This window comes from Phaenicophaeus curvirostris, chromosome Z, assembly GCF_032191515.1.
Source record: "Phaenicophaeus curvirostris isolate KB17595 chromosome Z, BPBGC_Pcur_1.0, whole genome shotgun sequence".
NCBI classification, from domain to species: Eukaryota; Metazoa; Chordata; class Aves; order Cuculiformes; family Cuculidae; genus Phaenicophaeus; species Phaenicophaeus curvirostris.
Window position 1 is genome coordinate 25,418,982 of NC_091431.1, and position 15,841 is coordinate 25,434,822.

Below are 15,841 nucleotides of genomic sequence, written 5' to 3' on the forward strand. Positions count from 1 at the left end.
CCCAGCTCCCAAAGACTACCTTGGCAATATTAGTTTTTCAACTTCAATAAAAATGAGATGGATAAGGAAAAAAAATTAAACATGACATTTCTACAAACAAATAATTCTAACATGTTATCATTAATTCTACATTTAAGTCAGGAATATTGAAAACTGCAATCTAAGAAGAAATACAGAAACTGAAGTTTGATTTTTAATTTTTTTTTAAAATTTATTTCAAAGTCATAAATAACAGTGGTTTCAATTTTACCATGTAACTAATTATTTTCTGAACAAGATAAGACAACACATTACCAGCTCTGGAAGGACTTCAAGTAAAGCTCAAATTCATACTACAAGTTAAATTCTTGGCTGGTACAAGGATCCCCTTCACATTTTATGAAAATGGACGTGTGTTTTCCTCAGCTGCCAAATATAATACCTCTATTCCTTAAAGCATTTTTGTCTGTATCCCCAAGGCTTTGAATAAGGTTCTTAGCAGCATCAAACAGGATTGACCTGTTTCTTAGTCTGTCTTTCTTCTTGTATGTAAGCACAGCAGCAAATGAACTCCCACAAAATCACAGAAAAGAAACCCAAGAAATCTCAATGGCACTGCTTGTCCAGAGATTGTTTTATGTATCTTTACTAATGTCTATATTTTCAGTTCTCTACAGGGAAAAAACATAATGTAGCAGTCTACAAACATTTAAAACACTTTTACACAAGGATTCAATAAACAATCAACATCAATAAATATTATTTGCGCCTTCAAAAAATCAATTTTTGAAGAAAACAATGTATTTGGCTTGCACACAATTTTAGTGCATTTTAAAATGGTCAGGTGGAACGACAAAACCTTGAAAACGGTCCATTTTTAGTACCTGCCCTTTTCTATATGATTTACCTAGTAAACAAATAGTAAACATCATGGCTTCCTATTAAAATGCTCAAACATTCTATTTAAGAGGAGGGGTCCATATTAAAATCCACAGTTGCTTGTACTAGCAATCTAAAATAAAACATCCATATTCCATTATACTTAAGTCGAAGGTTCTCTGTGCTGCTGTCCTATGAATCCAGATGCTTTAAGCAAACATAATTTTTTAAATGAATGAAGGGCCTGTATTGCAATTTAACAGTACTTAACATCCCTCATCATTCCTGTTGGGTCCTCTTCTGTGAGGCTTTTCCCTGAGTCATGTATTTATTGGAAAGGCTGCCTAAGATAGGGAGGAAGAAAGCATCACACTTTAAAGGTTTAAAACAAGAAAAGAAAAAAGACAAGACATAAAACAACTGAAACAATCAGACAGGTGATAATTACTGCTAAGTCAAACAATAATAAAATCATGCAAAGATCAACCTTAGATCATTATCCACTGGAGGACAGTATGAAATATCAACATACAAAATGGGAAGCTAGCATATTTTTCAACTAAACACCTAATGACTAACCAGTTTGTGTTCAAAACCCCAAAATTAGATTTGAAAAAGCCTTGTAGTGATGAACCAAAACAGAAAATATGGTGTCTTCCCAACAAGAAAACTTGAGAATTTAATTTGAGATACTTGCTTGCAGTTTAGTTTTCCAAAGTTTGTAAAGACTACTTAGGTCCCCCTTCATGTGCCCCAGAAGAGATTTATGTATTTTATTGAAGAAACCCAAGCTGCTATAAGGTTTGCAGAGTTGCAAGAGAAACTCTAATAATTAAAAAAAAAGCAGTTGCTTTTAAAAATCTTCATTTTACCTGTTAGCAAATGTGTGAAATTACTTTAACGATGTTGCATTTGTAACCATGCATCTAACACACAACATCTCTGATCCAGAGAGGATACATAAAAGCTTTTATATTACCACCTGACTATTACTTTTAAGCATAATTTTAACTTCCCTGCATTTTGGCAGCTCAGATCAAGGAAGTTTTTTGATAGCATCTCCTAATTCAGTGGATCACATGGAAGTATAGACAATAACTTTGAGGAAGCCTCTCAAGAGAGTGCTTCATATGTCATTCCTGAAGAAACACAAAAGTCCACGTATGCTGAAACATGAGAGTGATAAAAGCCCATTATTTCCTTCTGCAAAATAAATATACCAGAGTTAAAGAAAAAAATTCACAGAACTGACATACTTAAGTTCTGCTTTGAAACCAAAACTGAAAAAAATGCACTTTTCCTGTAAAAAAAACTCCAACAAACAACTTCACTTCAGAATTATCTAGCAATCTGTCCAGACTGCTGCTGTGTTCAGCAAATTAGGCAGAGTTCCCATAAAGACTGATGGGGAAAGCAAGTTAAAAATACATGCTTTTAAACAGAATTTCTGAATTGAAATGAAGATATACAAACCTGACTGAGGACTCAAAAATACTTTTCCTTTTTGTTTCTTTTGTTCTTCATGTATAAGCACTCCCTATAAAATATACATACACACTGATGAACCAACAAAATTGAATTATGGCCTTCCACAATACAGAAAATAGAAGGTCCTTCTTGAAAGTTTACATAAAGCTATTTTCAGTTACTTTATTAAACTCTAGATCACTTACAGAGAAAAACATCTAAGAAAAGGAACACTTGGTGTTTACCTGATTTAATCTACCAGCATGTTTGGTAGCACTGGGTAAAGAAGGAGATCCACACAACACTTCTGGTTTTGAATCACCTGAAAAGATCATAATATAACAAAGATTTGCCAATTTGTAGCTAGTTTCAAGTTTCGTAAGATAGAAAAATACCAAAATATTTGCAGTCTGCGTTCGTAGTACATAGAAGTACATAGGACATTGTTATAGTCCTCAGTTTTACAATGTGGGCAACATCAAACCAGGCAGGAGTGTCGATCTGCTTGTGGGAAGGAAGGCTCTGCAGAAGGATCTGGACAGGCCGGACCAATGGGCCAAGACAAATTGTAAGAGATTTAACACAGCCAGGTGCTGGGTTCTGCACTTTGCTCACAACAGCTCCATGCAACACTACAGGCTTGAAGAAGAGTGTCTGGAAAGCTGCCTGGTGGAAAAGGACCTGGGGTGCTAGCTGACAGCTGGCTGAACATGAGCCAGCAGTGTGCCCAATGCCAACAGCATCCTGGCTTGTATCAGAAACAGTGTGACCAGCAGAGTAGGGAAGTGATCGTGCCTTTGTACTCGGCACCGGTGAGGCTGTGCGTTGGATACCACGTTCAGTCTTGTGCCCCTCACTACAAGGACACTGAGCTGCTGGATCATGTCCAGAGGACAACAAAGCTGGTGAATGGTCTGCAGCACAGGTGTTGCAAGGAGCAGCTGAGGGAACTGGGGTTGTTTAGGCTGGAGAAAAGGAGGCTGAGGGGACACCTTAATGCCCTCTATGTCTACCCGAAAGGAGGCTGTAGTGAGGCAAGTGTTTTGTATCTTCTTCCAAGTAACAAGTAATGGGATGAGTGAGAATGGCCCCAAGCTGCACCAGGGGAGGTTCAGATTGAACATCAGGAAAAACTTTTTCACTGAATGGGTTGTCAAGCACTGGCACAGGCTGCCCAGGGAGGTGACTGAGTCACCATCCCTGGAGGTGCTTAAATACGTGCAGATGAAGTTTTCAGGGATATGATTTAGCAGTGGACACATACAGTTGGACTTGATGAACTAAAAAGTCTTTTCCAGCCTAGGGATTCTGTGATTCTATTCCATGATTCCAAGACCCCTTTGCCATTCAGGACTGCTTGCCAAGGGCAGTCATGTGCCCATCTCATCCAGTGTCCCGAACAGGCCAAAATCTTCCTTGCTGAAATCCATGGCAGTGGCTTTGCTGACCCCTCTCCTTACTTTACCGAGAATCAAGAATCGTATCATTTCATGGTCACTAAGCCTAAGACAGCCTCTGACCACCACATCTCTCACCAGTCCTTCTCTGTTTGTAAACAGCAAGTCAAGGGAGGCACCTTCCCTGCTAGGCACACTTACCAGTTGTGTCAGGAAGTTACCTTTCACATACTCTAGAAACCTCCTAGACTGTTGCCATCGCTGCTGTGTTTTATTTCCAGCAGATGTCCAATAAGCTGAAGTCCCCCATAAGAACAAGGGGTAGTGATTGTAAGACTTCTGTCAGCTGCTTCTAGCATGCTTCATCTACCCCTTCATTCTGGTTGGCAGGTCTGTAGCAGACTCCCACCATGATATCTGTCTTGCAGGTCTTCCCCCTCACCATTAAACACTCAACCTTATCATCACAATCGTTGAGCTCTATGTAGTCAAACCCTTCCCTAACACACACAGCCACTCTACTGCTCCTACTTCCTAGCCTATCCTTTCTGAAGAGCTTATATCCATCTATTGCAGCAATCCAGTCATGACAGTCATCCCATCATGTTTCTCTGATGGTGACTGTCATAGCTATCCTGCTGCACAATGGCTTCTAGGTCCTCCTGTATGTTGCATGATACCCCTAGGCTCATCTCTAATGAGCCCGGTCATATCCCCTTCCTCTTTTGAACCTAGTTTAAAGCTCTCTTGATGAGGCTGGCCAACTCAGGAGCAAGAATCCTTTTTGTGCCTTTGAAACAGCTGAAATCCAACTGTCACCAACAAGCCTGGTGCCGTGTAAACCTCCCCATGATCAAAAACCCCAAAATTCCACTGATGACACCAGTATGAGCATGTGTTCAACAGGTAGTTTTTCTGTTCCTTTCACTATTCTTCCCTGCTACTGATGGGATTGAGAAAACCAATCCCTGAGCTCCTGATCGTTCAACCAACTGTCCCAGTGTCCTAAAGTCACTTCTGATTGCTTTTGGACTTCTCTCTGCAACCTCATCACCACCAACCTGCATAACCAATAGCAGGAAATAATCAAGAGGGCTGTAACAGATCAGGGAGTTTCCTGGTAACACCTCTAACGTGGGCTCCCCGAAGGCTGCAGATTTCCCTGCAGGATGAGTCTCATATTGGGCCCTCCGTTCCCCTCAGAACAACAACAACAATTACCCTCCTTATCATAACCTTTCTATTACACATCTTACCCTCTAAAAGAAACCATGTTAAACGTCTTAGGATACAGCAAAGTTCTGAAAGGTAAGTGAGGATGAAGGGAAAACTGACTAAATGAAAAAACAACAAAAAAGTGATGCTATTTAAAGGAAAAACGTTACCCTTTCTTCAATTCTGTTAAAAATACCAAAAGCCATACACTGTATAAATCACTCAGTTTGACCAGTTTCATACCTGCAGCTCCTTTATACTGTGGGCATTCCTTTTTAATATGACCTTCTCTTCCACAGATAAAACAACGTTTTTCTCTTAACTCTCTGTCTTCTGGGCGCTTCCACTTCTCTGCTGATTGCCTGGGAGTCTTTTCTCTTCCAGTTTCCACTATTACCCTTGCTAATTTCCGCTTCTGAGGTGTACAGAGATGCAACTTTCCCTCCTTGATTGAGCTCTCCTTTTCTGTTGTTTTATTCTGAGTTTCTCTGTCCTCTTTGCTTCTTTTCTCCTTGCTTTCTGTGTACCTATGGTTTTTGGTATCTTCATAATCATGACGCCGTCTTAGTCTGCAGGAGTAGAAAAATGCTGCAGAGTTCATACGCCTTATATACACACAGAGAGTAAAAAAACCCTGAGTCCCAAACCCAACTGCTGTCTACAGACAATATATGTATTTCATGTATTTTTTTCCAATGGGTTAAATGAACTAATATACCCGTCCCTTTGGAACTCTTACCAAATAGAGCTACACTGATGTACATATATTTAATAATTTAACTTCACAATTAAGATTATAATGCAGCCTTGAATTCCAACAATTACATCTCAGAAAATATAAACATGACAGAAAATCTGGGTGCTGCAGTTGCAAGGGCAATAGAAGAAAAGAAACATTGAGCAAAATGCAAACAAAGCATAAAAAAATAGGCCCATGTTTCTATTTTTTTTCTCCTTGAACAATTCAATCAGAACTCTCACTTCGCCTCCTTTTCAAACTGTGTATATTTGTAGTATCTCTAAAAGTATTTTCTACTGGGAGAAGCATCTAACGTTCTATGTGACTTAAAGGCCTGGCAGTGGGGAAACAGCTACCGGTGCCTGACTGGCTTTATCTAACTTTGTTAAACATGACATAGAGAAGAAACCAGTGAAACCTCAAACTCCGAGGATAATACCAGGCTTCTTTGGTCAGTCAGATGCAGTGCTCATGGCAAGCAACTTGAAAATACCTCACAAAACTGAATGAATGGGCAAAAGAATGGCAGATAAGCTTGAAGGTGAGCTTCCCCATTTTAAAAAAAGTGATGAAAGACAGACCTAGTAAACTACAGGCTAACCAGTCTCTCCTCTGCCCAACAAGATCATGGAGCAGATGCTCCTGGAAACTATGCTAAGGCACACAGGAAATGGAGAGGTGACTGGTCACAGCTAACACGGCCTCACTAATGGCAAACTGCCTGAAAAATCTGGTGGCCTTCTACAGTGGGCTGACAGCATCAGTAGTTAAGGAAAGAGTGACTAATCTGATGTCATGTACCTGGACTTGCACAAAGCATTTGATACTGTCCTGCACAATATCCTCATCTTTGAAATGGAGAGACATGAATTTGAATTGTCTAGATGGTCGCACTCAAGAGTTGTGGTCAATTGCTTGATGTCCAAGTGGTTGGTCCAAGTGGAGACCAGTGATGAGTGGTGGCCCTCAGGGTTTGGTACTGGGACAAGTATTATTTAACAGTTTTGTTGGGGACATGGACAGTGGGATTGAATACACCCTGAAGAAATCTGCAGAGGACATCAAGCTGAGTGGTGCAGTTGGTAGTGTAGCAGGAAGGGATGTCATGCAGAGGGAACTTGACAGGCTTGAGTGGTGGGCCTGTGTGAATCTCTTAAAGTTCAACAAGGCCAAATGCAATGTCCTGCACCTGGGACAGGCCAGGCAAAGAATGAATTTAGAACAGTCCTGAAGGGCAAGAATTGGCTGCACTGGTGGACGAAAAACTTTATATGAACCAGCAATGTGTGCCTGCAGCCCAGAGAGCCAGTCCTGGGCTGCATCAAAAGCAGCATGGTCTACTCTGCTTATGTGAGACTCCACACATAATACTGCAACCAGCTGTACAGTCTTCAGCACAGGAAGGACATGGACCTGCTGGACCACGTGCAGAAAGGGCCACAAAGATGACTGAAGGCAGGAGTACTTCCCCTTTGAGAGCAGCCTGAGAGAGTTGGGGTTGTTCAGCTTAAAGAAGGCTGACCTTACAGCAGCCTTATAGCATCCTTCCAGTATGTAAAGAGGGCCTACAGGAAAGATAGGGAGGGACTCTTTATTAGTGTGTGTAGGGAGGGACTCTTTATTAATGAGGGTAGGGAGAGACTCTTTATTAATGAGGGTAGTGACATCGTGGATAACACATTAAAAACATGACAGAAGACATTGTTTTGTTGCTGCATAAATCCATGGTGTGCTTACATCCAAATACTGCATGTTGGTCTGGTTTTGATATTTTAAGAAGAAAGTCAGAGTTAAAGCAGGTACAGAGAAAGGCAGCTAAAATGAAGGCAAATGTTTAAGGAAGAGATAGTAAGAAGACCAAGACTGTCCAGCCTGGAGAGAAACTAGAGTGTAAACCTTAATTTCCTGTAGCACCACTATCCTAATCTTTCAAGGAAACAAATCTAAGGAAATGTTCCACACAGATGGCAAAACGATACTCACTTTCTTCTCATGGGACAATCTTTCATAAAATGGCCGATTTTACCACAAATTCTGCAGCATCTGTCATTTGGTGCCAATTCTCCTTCTGTTAGCACCTCTGGATCAAAAAAGTACTCCTGAAGAAGAAATCACACATTTAAAATGCAAATCCATACACTTGGGAATCAAGACAGACAAGCAAGTGCTAAACAGTAACTAAGAGTCAGAGAGAATAAATAAATCTTATTTGTAGCTCAACTCCTGAAACGATGAGATTAACTGGCAACTGGCCTGTTAATGGCCAGCAAAGAATGTAAAACCAGCACTCAGTAATAACTTCCCTAAAGACTTTTAGAGTACTGTTGAAATTTAAGACAGAAGAGCATAAGAAGAGTGTAATCATACTCCTGCAAATGGTAAGCTATAAACCCTAGAGTATACACATACTGCTTTTAGAAGCAACTTACCATTTTCGATGGATATTCTTTAGGAAATACTTTTATAGGGGTACCAAATACTCTTCTGCCATTGATAAAAGCTTTCATTATAAAATTTGTCACTGAGGAAGAAAAGAAAAAAAAAAAAAAAGAGAAATCATCATCCAAACAAACAAGTCAATAAAATAAGATCTAAGACAAGATCTTCACTTAGTACCCAGATTTGTTAGTAGGATTCTTACTTTTTCTTGACAATCCAGCTCCAAGATTGTGGTTCAAATCAAAGGGGTCTGAACAAAAAGCATTGCAGGCATTAGTCATGTCCAGGGCAAAATCAGCAGTAAAAAGATACACATGAACAACCCACAGCACCTATTCTAAGTGCAGAATTAATATACTGAAATGGAACTGTTTGCAAATTTATTGAGAAGAAGTTAACCACAGAGACAAAAGATCACAGCTGTACACCTCTGAACTGACTGAAGTATTACAAAAAAAGTAAGTAGAATGTGCAGGCAAGAGTAGAAGTTCTTTCCATTTAAGTCACACGGGTCAGAAATTGGTTTAGCAACCCCTTCTAAATTGCATCGCTCCATCTTCTTGATGGAGACCACAGTATTACTTGACAGTGTAATCGCAGACAGGGTTAAACTGAGCATACAAATATGGACTCCACTAATCTAAGTATCTGTTAGAAAATATCAGTTGCACTACAACTAATTTCTTTTCCAAAGGATGTTTAAAATGTATTTTTCTGTCAATTACTGTCATTACATAATATATGAGGTCTGTTCTGCAGTTTCTTTTCAGTAGAGAAACAAACACCCTAAGAATTTCTAGGACTACTGAAACTCACTGGGAATTTTGAAATGATTTCTAAACATAAGTACATAATCCTAATCTAGTAACAGAAAAATAAACAAGCCTTGTGGAAAGATCAAATTTTTCATGGGGTCATTAAGAAATTCCACATATTCATGTACTTCATATGGTTTTACCTTCAATTACAATGTATTTGGAAGTCCACTGCTTCTTGAAAGTAGTAAGAAGATTTTTTCTCCTAATACAGATGACATGCTCTTTAAAATCAAATTCTTCTGTGTAGAAACGGAGAAGTCCCAGCCACAGTTGCCCAACAGATTCAGTGTTTTTGCCATACTCTGGCCAAACAACTGACTGAAAACGACAGAGCTGTTTTTACTTCCCGTTACTTAAATTAAGCAGAATAATATTCATAACTTGGAAACTCAAAGAATATAAGTCATCTTTTATACAGCAACACAGTTGAACTACACCAGCACACTTCCCTTACTTTAATACTTGGAATTAATACAATACTTATTTTAAAATAGTGGAGAACTAATAAACCTTCTAAACTAGGTTTTGCCTGATATAAAGAGAATTTATTAATTCACTCTCGCCTCTTTAGGAGTTATTCCTCACCTAGTAATGGAACACAGTGCAATTAATCTTCATTAACACCTTAAAATAAACTTTCAAATCTTGTTTTTCAGATTTTTCTTGGTTTTTTTTTTTTCCACAGATTAATTACAACCAATAACATCCTTAAAGCTCTACAGCATGGGATTACGATTTTCAAAGCAATAGCTACTCCACTTCCATTTCTATATTCCATCATCATATTTGAGGACAGTGCTTCTTCAAAGAAACTCTTTAATTTGCAAAGCTACAGGTAAGAATTTCAAATTAACCTGATTTACTCACCAACTCCTCTATCTTATCAAAAAAATAAACGTTCCAGCCATCAACTAAAATTTCAGGCTTTTTTGTTTCTTTGTAGATCTGAAAGCATAATATTAAACTAATTAGACAAGCCCTTCAGATTCAGCACTGACATTCTTCTGTTCAGTACTGTGTACAGATACTCATTTGTTTCCTGATATACTATACCTCTTGAAGAACAGGTATGACAGGTGGGTTTCTCTGTTGGAGAAAATAAAGCACCATAAGAGTATATGCATAAGAAGAAAGGCTACCTCGAGATGCATCTCCAATGTCGCATATCTAGGAAGAGAAAAATTATTTGTATCTGTTATGGTTAGCATCTCTCGCTGCAGGCACTACTGCCTCTAGAGTGTCTGAAGTATACTTACCTTTGTAAACACTTTCATTGTGTAACACAGATATTTTACTCTAGGATCAATGGCTGCATATGATGACAGAAGTCTTGTGTTATGCAAGGCCTAAAAAAATAAAAAGGTCATACAGGAAGCACAGGACGTCTGAAGAAATGAAGGAATAAAATGTTTTCAGCTTAAGTTGTGTGCTCAAGAAACGCAAATGCAAAGTCCTGCGTAGTAGAATGTGTAATAAGAAAGCAAGCATTCAACAACGAGGTTACTACCTGCTATGTTGTAAAGCTGATGAATGTCCTTTATCTGTACAGAAGTGGTACAAAGCAGCATTCACAGAACAGCATTTCAGAAATAGAAGCATTTATTTAATACTACATTTTCAAAATATTTGATAGGAGACAAGTTCTTGAACTAAGAGATTTGAGCCCAGAATGTGACAGCTACCAACTGACCCACATGGATGGATAATTTCAAGAAGACTCATTTAGTCTCATTTTCCTCAAGACTCCCTTTGAGCTCATACAAAAACTTCAGAAAGCTTAATACTTGGCTCTAAAACTGACTCTTCTTTGATGTTTCAAGGGAACGCCTTTTGACTTTCAGAGATATTGAAAAACCCCAAAACTTTTAAAAAACGTATTTGGCCAAGAAATTGGACTTCTATGTAAATTCTAACATGTCCCAGTACAGATAAGCTAGGTTCAAAATCATTATTCCGGGTTTCAATGCCAAGCAAGAGACACAATGGGAAGCGAGGCTTAGGAAAGCTGAAGTTATATTATTTTGTCTTTCTTTTTACAGAAAACACTTAAATTGCTATTTCTTCTTACTGAAGAACTAATATTTTCTTAGAAAAATGACAATTCTAGAGTAACAACTGTGCACCTAACTCCACTCAGTCAAACAAAGAAAAAAAAAAGGTTGGTTGGAAACCTAAAGCTGCAACAGATAATTGCAAATAGTTGATTACTGAACCTCAACAAACCAATCACTTCAAGAAGCAGGCCCACATTTCTGTTAAAAAAAAATAAAATAAGGAGATAACCTTACCAGAGTATTATATAGACTGATGTCTACTTCAAGACCACTTCTGACATGGAAAAACTTGACAATTGGGACTTTAGCAGTTGTTATAGGCAAGACATTTCTTAAACCTAGGATGAAATGTTTAATTACTGTATAACTGCAAAAGACAAACAGTCATAAAAGTATCCTGTGCTGTACAAATAATTCCAAACTGTAGTGAAAAGACTACAAAATAAAATCTTAGGCAACATCTAAACTGTATTACAATTATACTTTGAATCCTTAAAATCAATATTAAACATTGTGCATCTGCAACACGTTACAGAAAAATAAACTTTAAACTACTGATCGTTCATGCCCTTTGTATTAAATTCACATGAGACTCACCCAAACAAGCACCACAGAATGATAATTTCTTTTAAAAAAAAATCAGAATTCTCAATGCAAACCCTGCCTTTTCTTACTAAGTTATTAGGCACCAAACATACAAATACAACATAACTACTAACTTGAAGCCTCAAGCTTTAACTTAGGGTTTGTTCTTATGTACGTTGGCTATCAATATACGATCTGCCCAACTGAGATGTGATCTTATAACATTATAAATTCATGGACCTACATGCGCAAACAGAAATAAATTCAAATGTTCACAACACAACCTCACTCTTACTAACATTAAGCTCTTCATTATAGTTTTATCAGAATGATTTTTAGCTATAGTGCCCAAGACCGTTCTTACTACAACTGAAGTCACATACACAGAACCACTTAAATTTTCAGCAAAGTTACCTGACTGCTTCTTGAGAACTTTTGCTAAATCTTCAATGACCCTGATGCAATCAAGTCCCTGAAACATCAAGAAAAAAGGTGAAAGTGGTATCTGCTACAGGTGTTCTAGGGAAACCTTTTATTACTTGCCATTACACTTTAAGCTGCATAACTGACAGTTTCACATTATGCAGGATTATGTGACTGCCAGAAACTGTTTCAAAATAGCACTTGTAAAATCAACACCAGATAGTATCCTAAGACAGGCTTATAAGAAGTTTATACCAGGCACAAAAGATTGATATTCTTTTCCACTCTCCCATATTCTGGTTGTTTATGCTACAAAGTAGGGTATTTATCGGAGCAGCTAATGTGAGAAGTAATGGTAGTGCAGAATTTGGAAGAAAACTGACTCTTGAGAGTAGTTCATAAACTCATGCCTAGACCATTAGCAAAACTTCCTAAAATAATCTGCTTCAATTTGCATAATCTGAAATGCTCTAACAAATTCATTGTTTCATAACACTATATACATAATATATCCACAAAATTTGGTGTTTATTACAAAAAATAATTCTAATTACCTCAGCAGTTTCCAGCCCATCTATCGTCATACAGATATCCAGGTCACTTTGTTTGAAGCCAAAGCCATTTTTTGAGGAGCCAAACAAATTCAGCCTGGTTCCTGTAAAAGATGTGATGGGTTATGACCATATATCGACACAGAACCTCGGACTGTACAAAGCTTCAAACCACTGCTTAATACGGGCATGAAAACATTACTATCTTCTTACGGTACATCAAAACTTATTTTCGTATCAACTTTGCTGATGAGGAAAGCACCTCTACTACTACTTCTCAAATGAGCAGCCTGACAGACAAAGAAAAAAAAGTTATGTTTTCCAACAGTCGGCATGCAGGTCTGGGCTGGAATCTGGTAAAGTGTGTAAGACTGCTTTCCACAGACATTTTCAAGATAAGGGACTAATCTGTTCACATACCAGGCTCCAGCCAAAACCCAAGTCTTCTATTAATTTTAAAACACTATGAACTGAAGTCCAGGTGTTCCAGGTAAATACTCCCAAACCAGTAAGTTTCAGTAGGAAGGACTACAAAAAGCTTTTTTTTTGCAAAACAACAAGAAATCTAGTTAAAGAATAAGGCTAAAATAACAATTATAAATTAGTACCGCTACTGCTTTGTTTGTTTCCTCCTTAACCTGACATTGTTCCTTCCTACTAAAGTTGTATATATGACTAAGTAAAATAAACTCAGACCAAAACCTTACAAGACTTAAAACAGAAAATAATGTAATGAAGTAAAGAAATGCTCAGCAACGGTACAGGTTAAGTGTTCAGAACTAAAGTACTTGTTATGTTTTCTTGGAAATCATTGAAATATGAACACACCAAAGTATAAATACAAAGCTGGAACTGCCTAATTACCTGGGAACTCCTGTCTAATGAAGTTTTCCAAGTTTTGTCTTATATTTTCCCGAGCCTGATCTTCTACAATATTTGGAGCAAAATCATCTTAAAAAAAATAAAAGGCAATAATTCAGGCCATCTGATCTGTAGAGTCAGCAGCAAAGATTCAAATGAAGAAAGTGAGGGGTTTACAGTGGGGGCGGGACAGAAAAAGCAAGAGAAGATTCAAATTTGAAGGAATGAAAGCAAGGATGAAGTAGAAGAGAAATACCTGTTCAAAGAAAAACATTTATTAGACAAATAACGCATTTTGTCTGGTCAGAAATGGCGAGAGAGAAAGGAGAAAAGTTGGGTCACTCTGAAAAGAACAGAAGTGGAAAAGTGTTACAAAATAGTATTTTGACGCCATTTTTTCTAAAACACTGAAGTCTTAGTAAAAAGCACACCTTAAAGAACAGTAACACAATTCAAAGTAGAAAGAAACGTAAAAGCATGAGTCAAAAAACGTACCGAAAATGAAACATTTAGAAATAATATTAACATGCCTAAGTGAGTAATCAGGCTGTGTGGAAGTTAAACCTAAACATTTTGTTTTTCTACAGATAAAAACTACTCAGTAGTCCCACTAAGCCCTTACAAACCTTAGAATTGTACATAAGACACTTGGTTGCAGTTTGGTAAATAAACCAGACCCCTTTATAACACCAGTAGCCTGTGGTTCTTCCATTGTTTTTTTCAATTCTTTCTACTGCACAACAATATTCAAAGGAAAAAACTTACAGTAACATTGGACACACACTTGATCTAGAATAACTGAAAATTTGGGTGTCAGCGTTGGCAGTGGGTCAAGCTCAATTTTCTTGAAGTCTTCTGGACAATCTCTCTTAAAATGACCTTCCCGTTTGCACAAGCTACATACTACTGTGGGAGACTGCATGAACAAAAAGGAAGATTGGTTTTAAAAACTGTAATGGCTTTAATGAATTTGAGCAATGCTTTCATGTAATTGCAATATGCTTACTTTCTGATAAAGCTAACTTACCTTGCCCTTTGTGAAAGCTGGTTTACTGAATTCATAAAAGAGTTCAGACTCTAAACATTGTTCTGTTGCTGTGTTCTCTTCTAAAAGACTTCCCTTCTCAGCAAGATCCTCTTGACTCAAATTGATACGCAGAGGTGCATCCACATTTTCTTCAAAATGTTTGTCTTCATATTTATTTGGGATGGAAAAATCATCATCTTCCTCTGACAGTGCATCATCCTCTCCAGATCCAGTGTATATGTTATCTAGTTCATCTTCAGCTCTTAGGATAACACCAGACTCTCTCTGGTTTAGAAGACTTGGTTCTTGCTCCCCTTCCTCCTCCTCATCTGAGTTAATAATTTGGGATATTTGACTCTGTGTGGAACATTGGAATTTTTCAGGGGATTCATCCAGGTCATCAGTACCTTCAGTACTTTCCTCAATGTCAATCTTGTCATCCATTACAGCACTGCACTCTAGGCCAAACTCATCACTCTCTGTAAGTGCAGCATTCTGAAAACCTTCTAAGTCTGAAGTACTGCATGTCTCTACATCATGTTCATTCGCTGTAACAGGGAGATCTCCACTATCACTATCTTCGTCCAATCCCTGCTTGCCAGTCAAGATATCATTCCATCTTCTTTTTTGTTGCTGTTCTCCCCCCTCTTCTTCATTTCCACTCTCTGACTCTTCACAACTTGGTTTAAAATCCTCATTATCTCCAGAAATAACTTCCTCAATTATACAGTCTGAATCTTCATGGGCGATTTCCAAATGACTTATATCATCAGCCAGTTCTTCCTCTGTGAAGCTTTCTGAGCCATCGCACAGTTTTGAAGGATTAATTCTATGTGCGTGGCATGTAGTACCTGTAGTCTCCGTTACACAATCTTCTGCTACAGCTGTGTTTGCTCTGCCATGTAAGTTTTGCAACTCAGAATTTTCATGCTTTATATCATCTTGTCCATGGTCCAACATTTGGGATTTCTCCTCACTGGCATTTGGAGAGGATTTTTTGCTCAATTTTGCACTTCTTTTGTGAGGCACAGCAAAGTACTTGTAAGTTGCTCTCAGGCAGTGAAGGATATACTCATACACTAGCTGGCTGTTCACAGTTCTTGCCACATTCCTTTTGACTGAATATGGGTCTAGTGGAAAGAAGAAGTGAGCCAGCAGTGCAGGAGTTAACTTTTTTTAAGAGAAAGAACACACTTACATCCTTACAAAATTTGAATATGCTACTGTTACTCTAAAACATTTTGTAGAACATAGGATCTATGAATTGTGCTGAAGATAATTTTTAAGTCCACTTTATTACTTTTGATAATGTTGAAACACTATTCAAGAAATATTGCTTAAATAGATTTTTTCAAAACATTTCTACTGCATCATTGGGAATCATAATCCAGTATTGAAAAATTATAA

General features: G+C 37.9%; 1 protein-coding gene across 2 annotated transcripts in view; it reads right to left on the reverse strand.

Annotated features, from left to right (window-relative positions):
- Nucleotides 1-200: 200 nt before the first annotated feature.
- The window catches only part of TUT7 (terminal uridylyl transferase 7), a 33,124-nt gene continuing 17,483 nt past the window's right edge, over nt 201-15,841 (reverse strand). The window contains exons 13-29 of one of the 2 annotated variants that reach the window (XM_069880271.1): nt 14,435-15,564; nt 14,173-14,323; nt 13,411-13,497; nt 12,550-12,650; nt 11,987-12,044; nt 11,222-11,325; nt 10,190-10,279; nt 9,987-10,100; nt 9,801-9,878; nt 9,074-9,251; nt 8,318-8,365; nt 8,106-8,197; nt 7,660-7,775; nt 5,181-5,506; nt 2,571-2,647; nt 2,332-2,395; nt 201-1,202 (exon numbers count right to left, since the gene is read on the reverse strand). In XM_069880271.1, coding sequence (XP_069736372.1) covers nt 1,138-1,202; nt 2,332-2,395; nt 2,571-2,647; nt 5,181-5,506; nt 7,660-7,775; nt 8,106-8,197; nt 8,318-8,365; nt 9,074-9,251; nt 9,801-9,878; nt 9,987-10,100; nt 10,190-10,279; nt 11,222-11,325; nt 11,987-12,044; nt 12,550-12,650; nt 13,411-13,497; nt 14,173-14,323; nt 14,435-15,564 — 2,879 coding nt within the window. In that variant the 3' untranslated portion in view covers nt 201-1,137. Of the gene's footprint in view, nt 1,203-1,383; nt 2,396-2,570; nt 2,648-5,180; nt 5,507-7,659; nt 7,776-8,105; nt 8,198-8,317; nt 8,366-9,073; nt 9,252-9,800; nt 9,879-9,986; nt 10,101-10,189; nt 10,280-11,221; nt 11,326-11,986; nt 12,045-12,549; nt 12,651-13,410; nt 13,498-14,172; nt 14,324-14,434; nt 15,565-15,841 lie in introns of those variants that run through there. The other variant, XM_069880270.1, reaches the window with a different exon arrangement.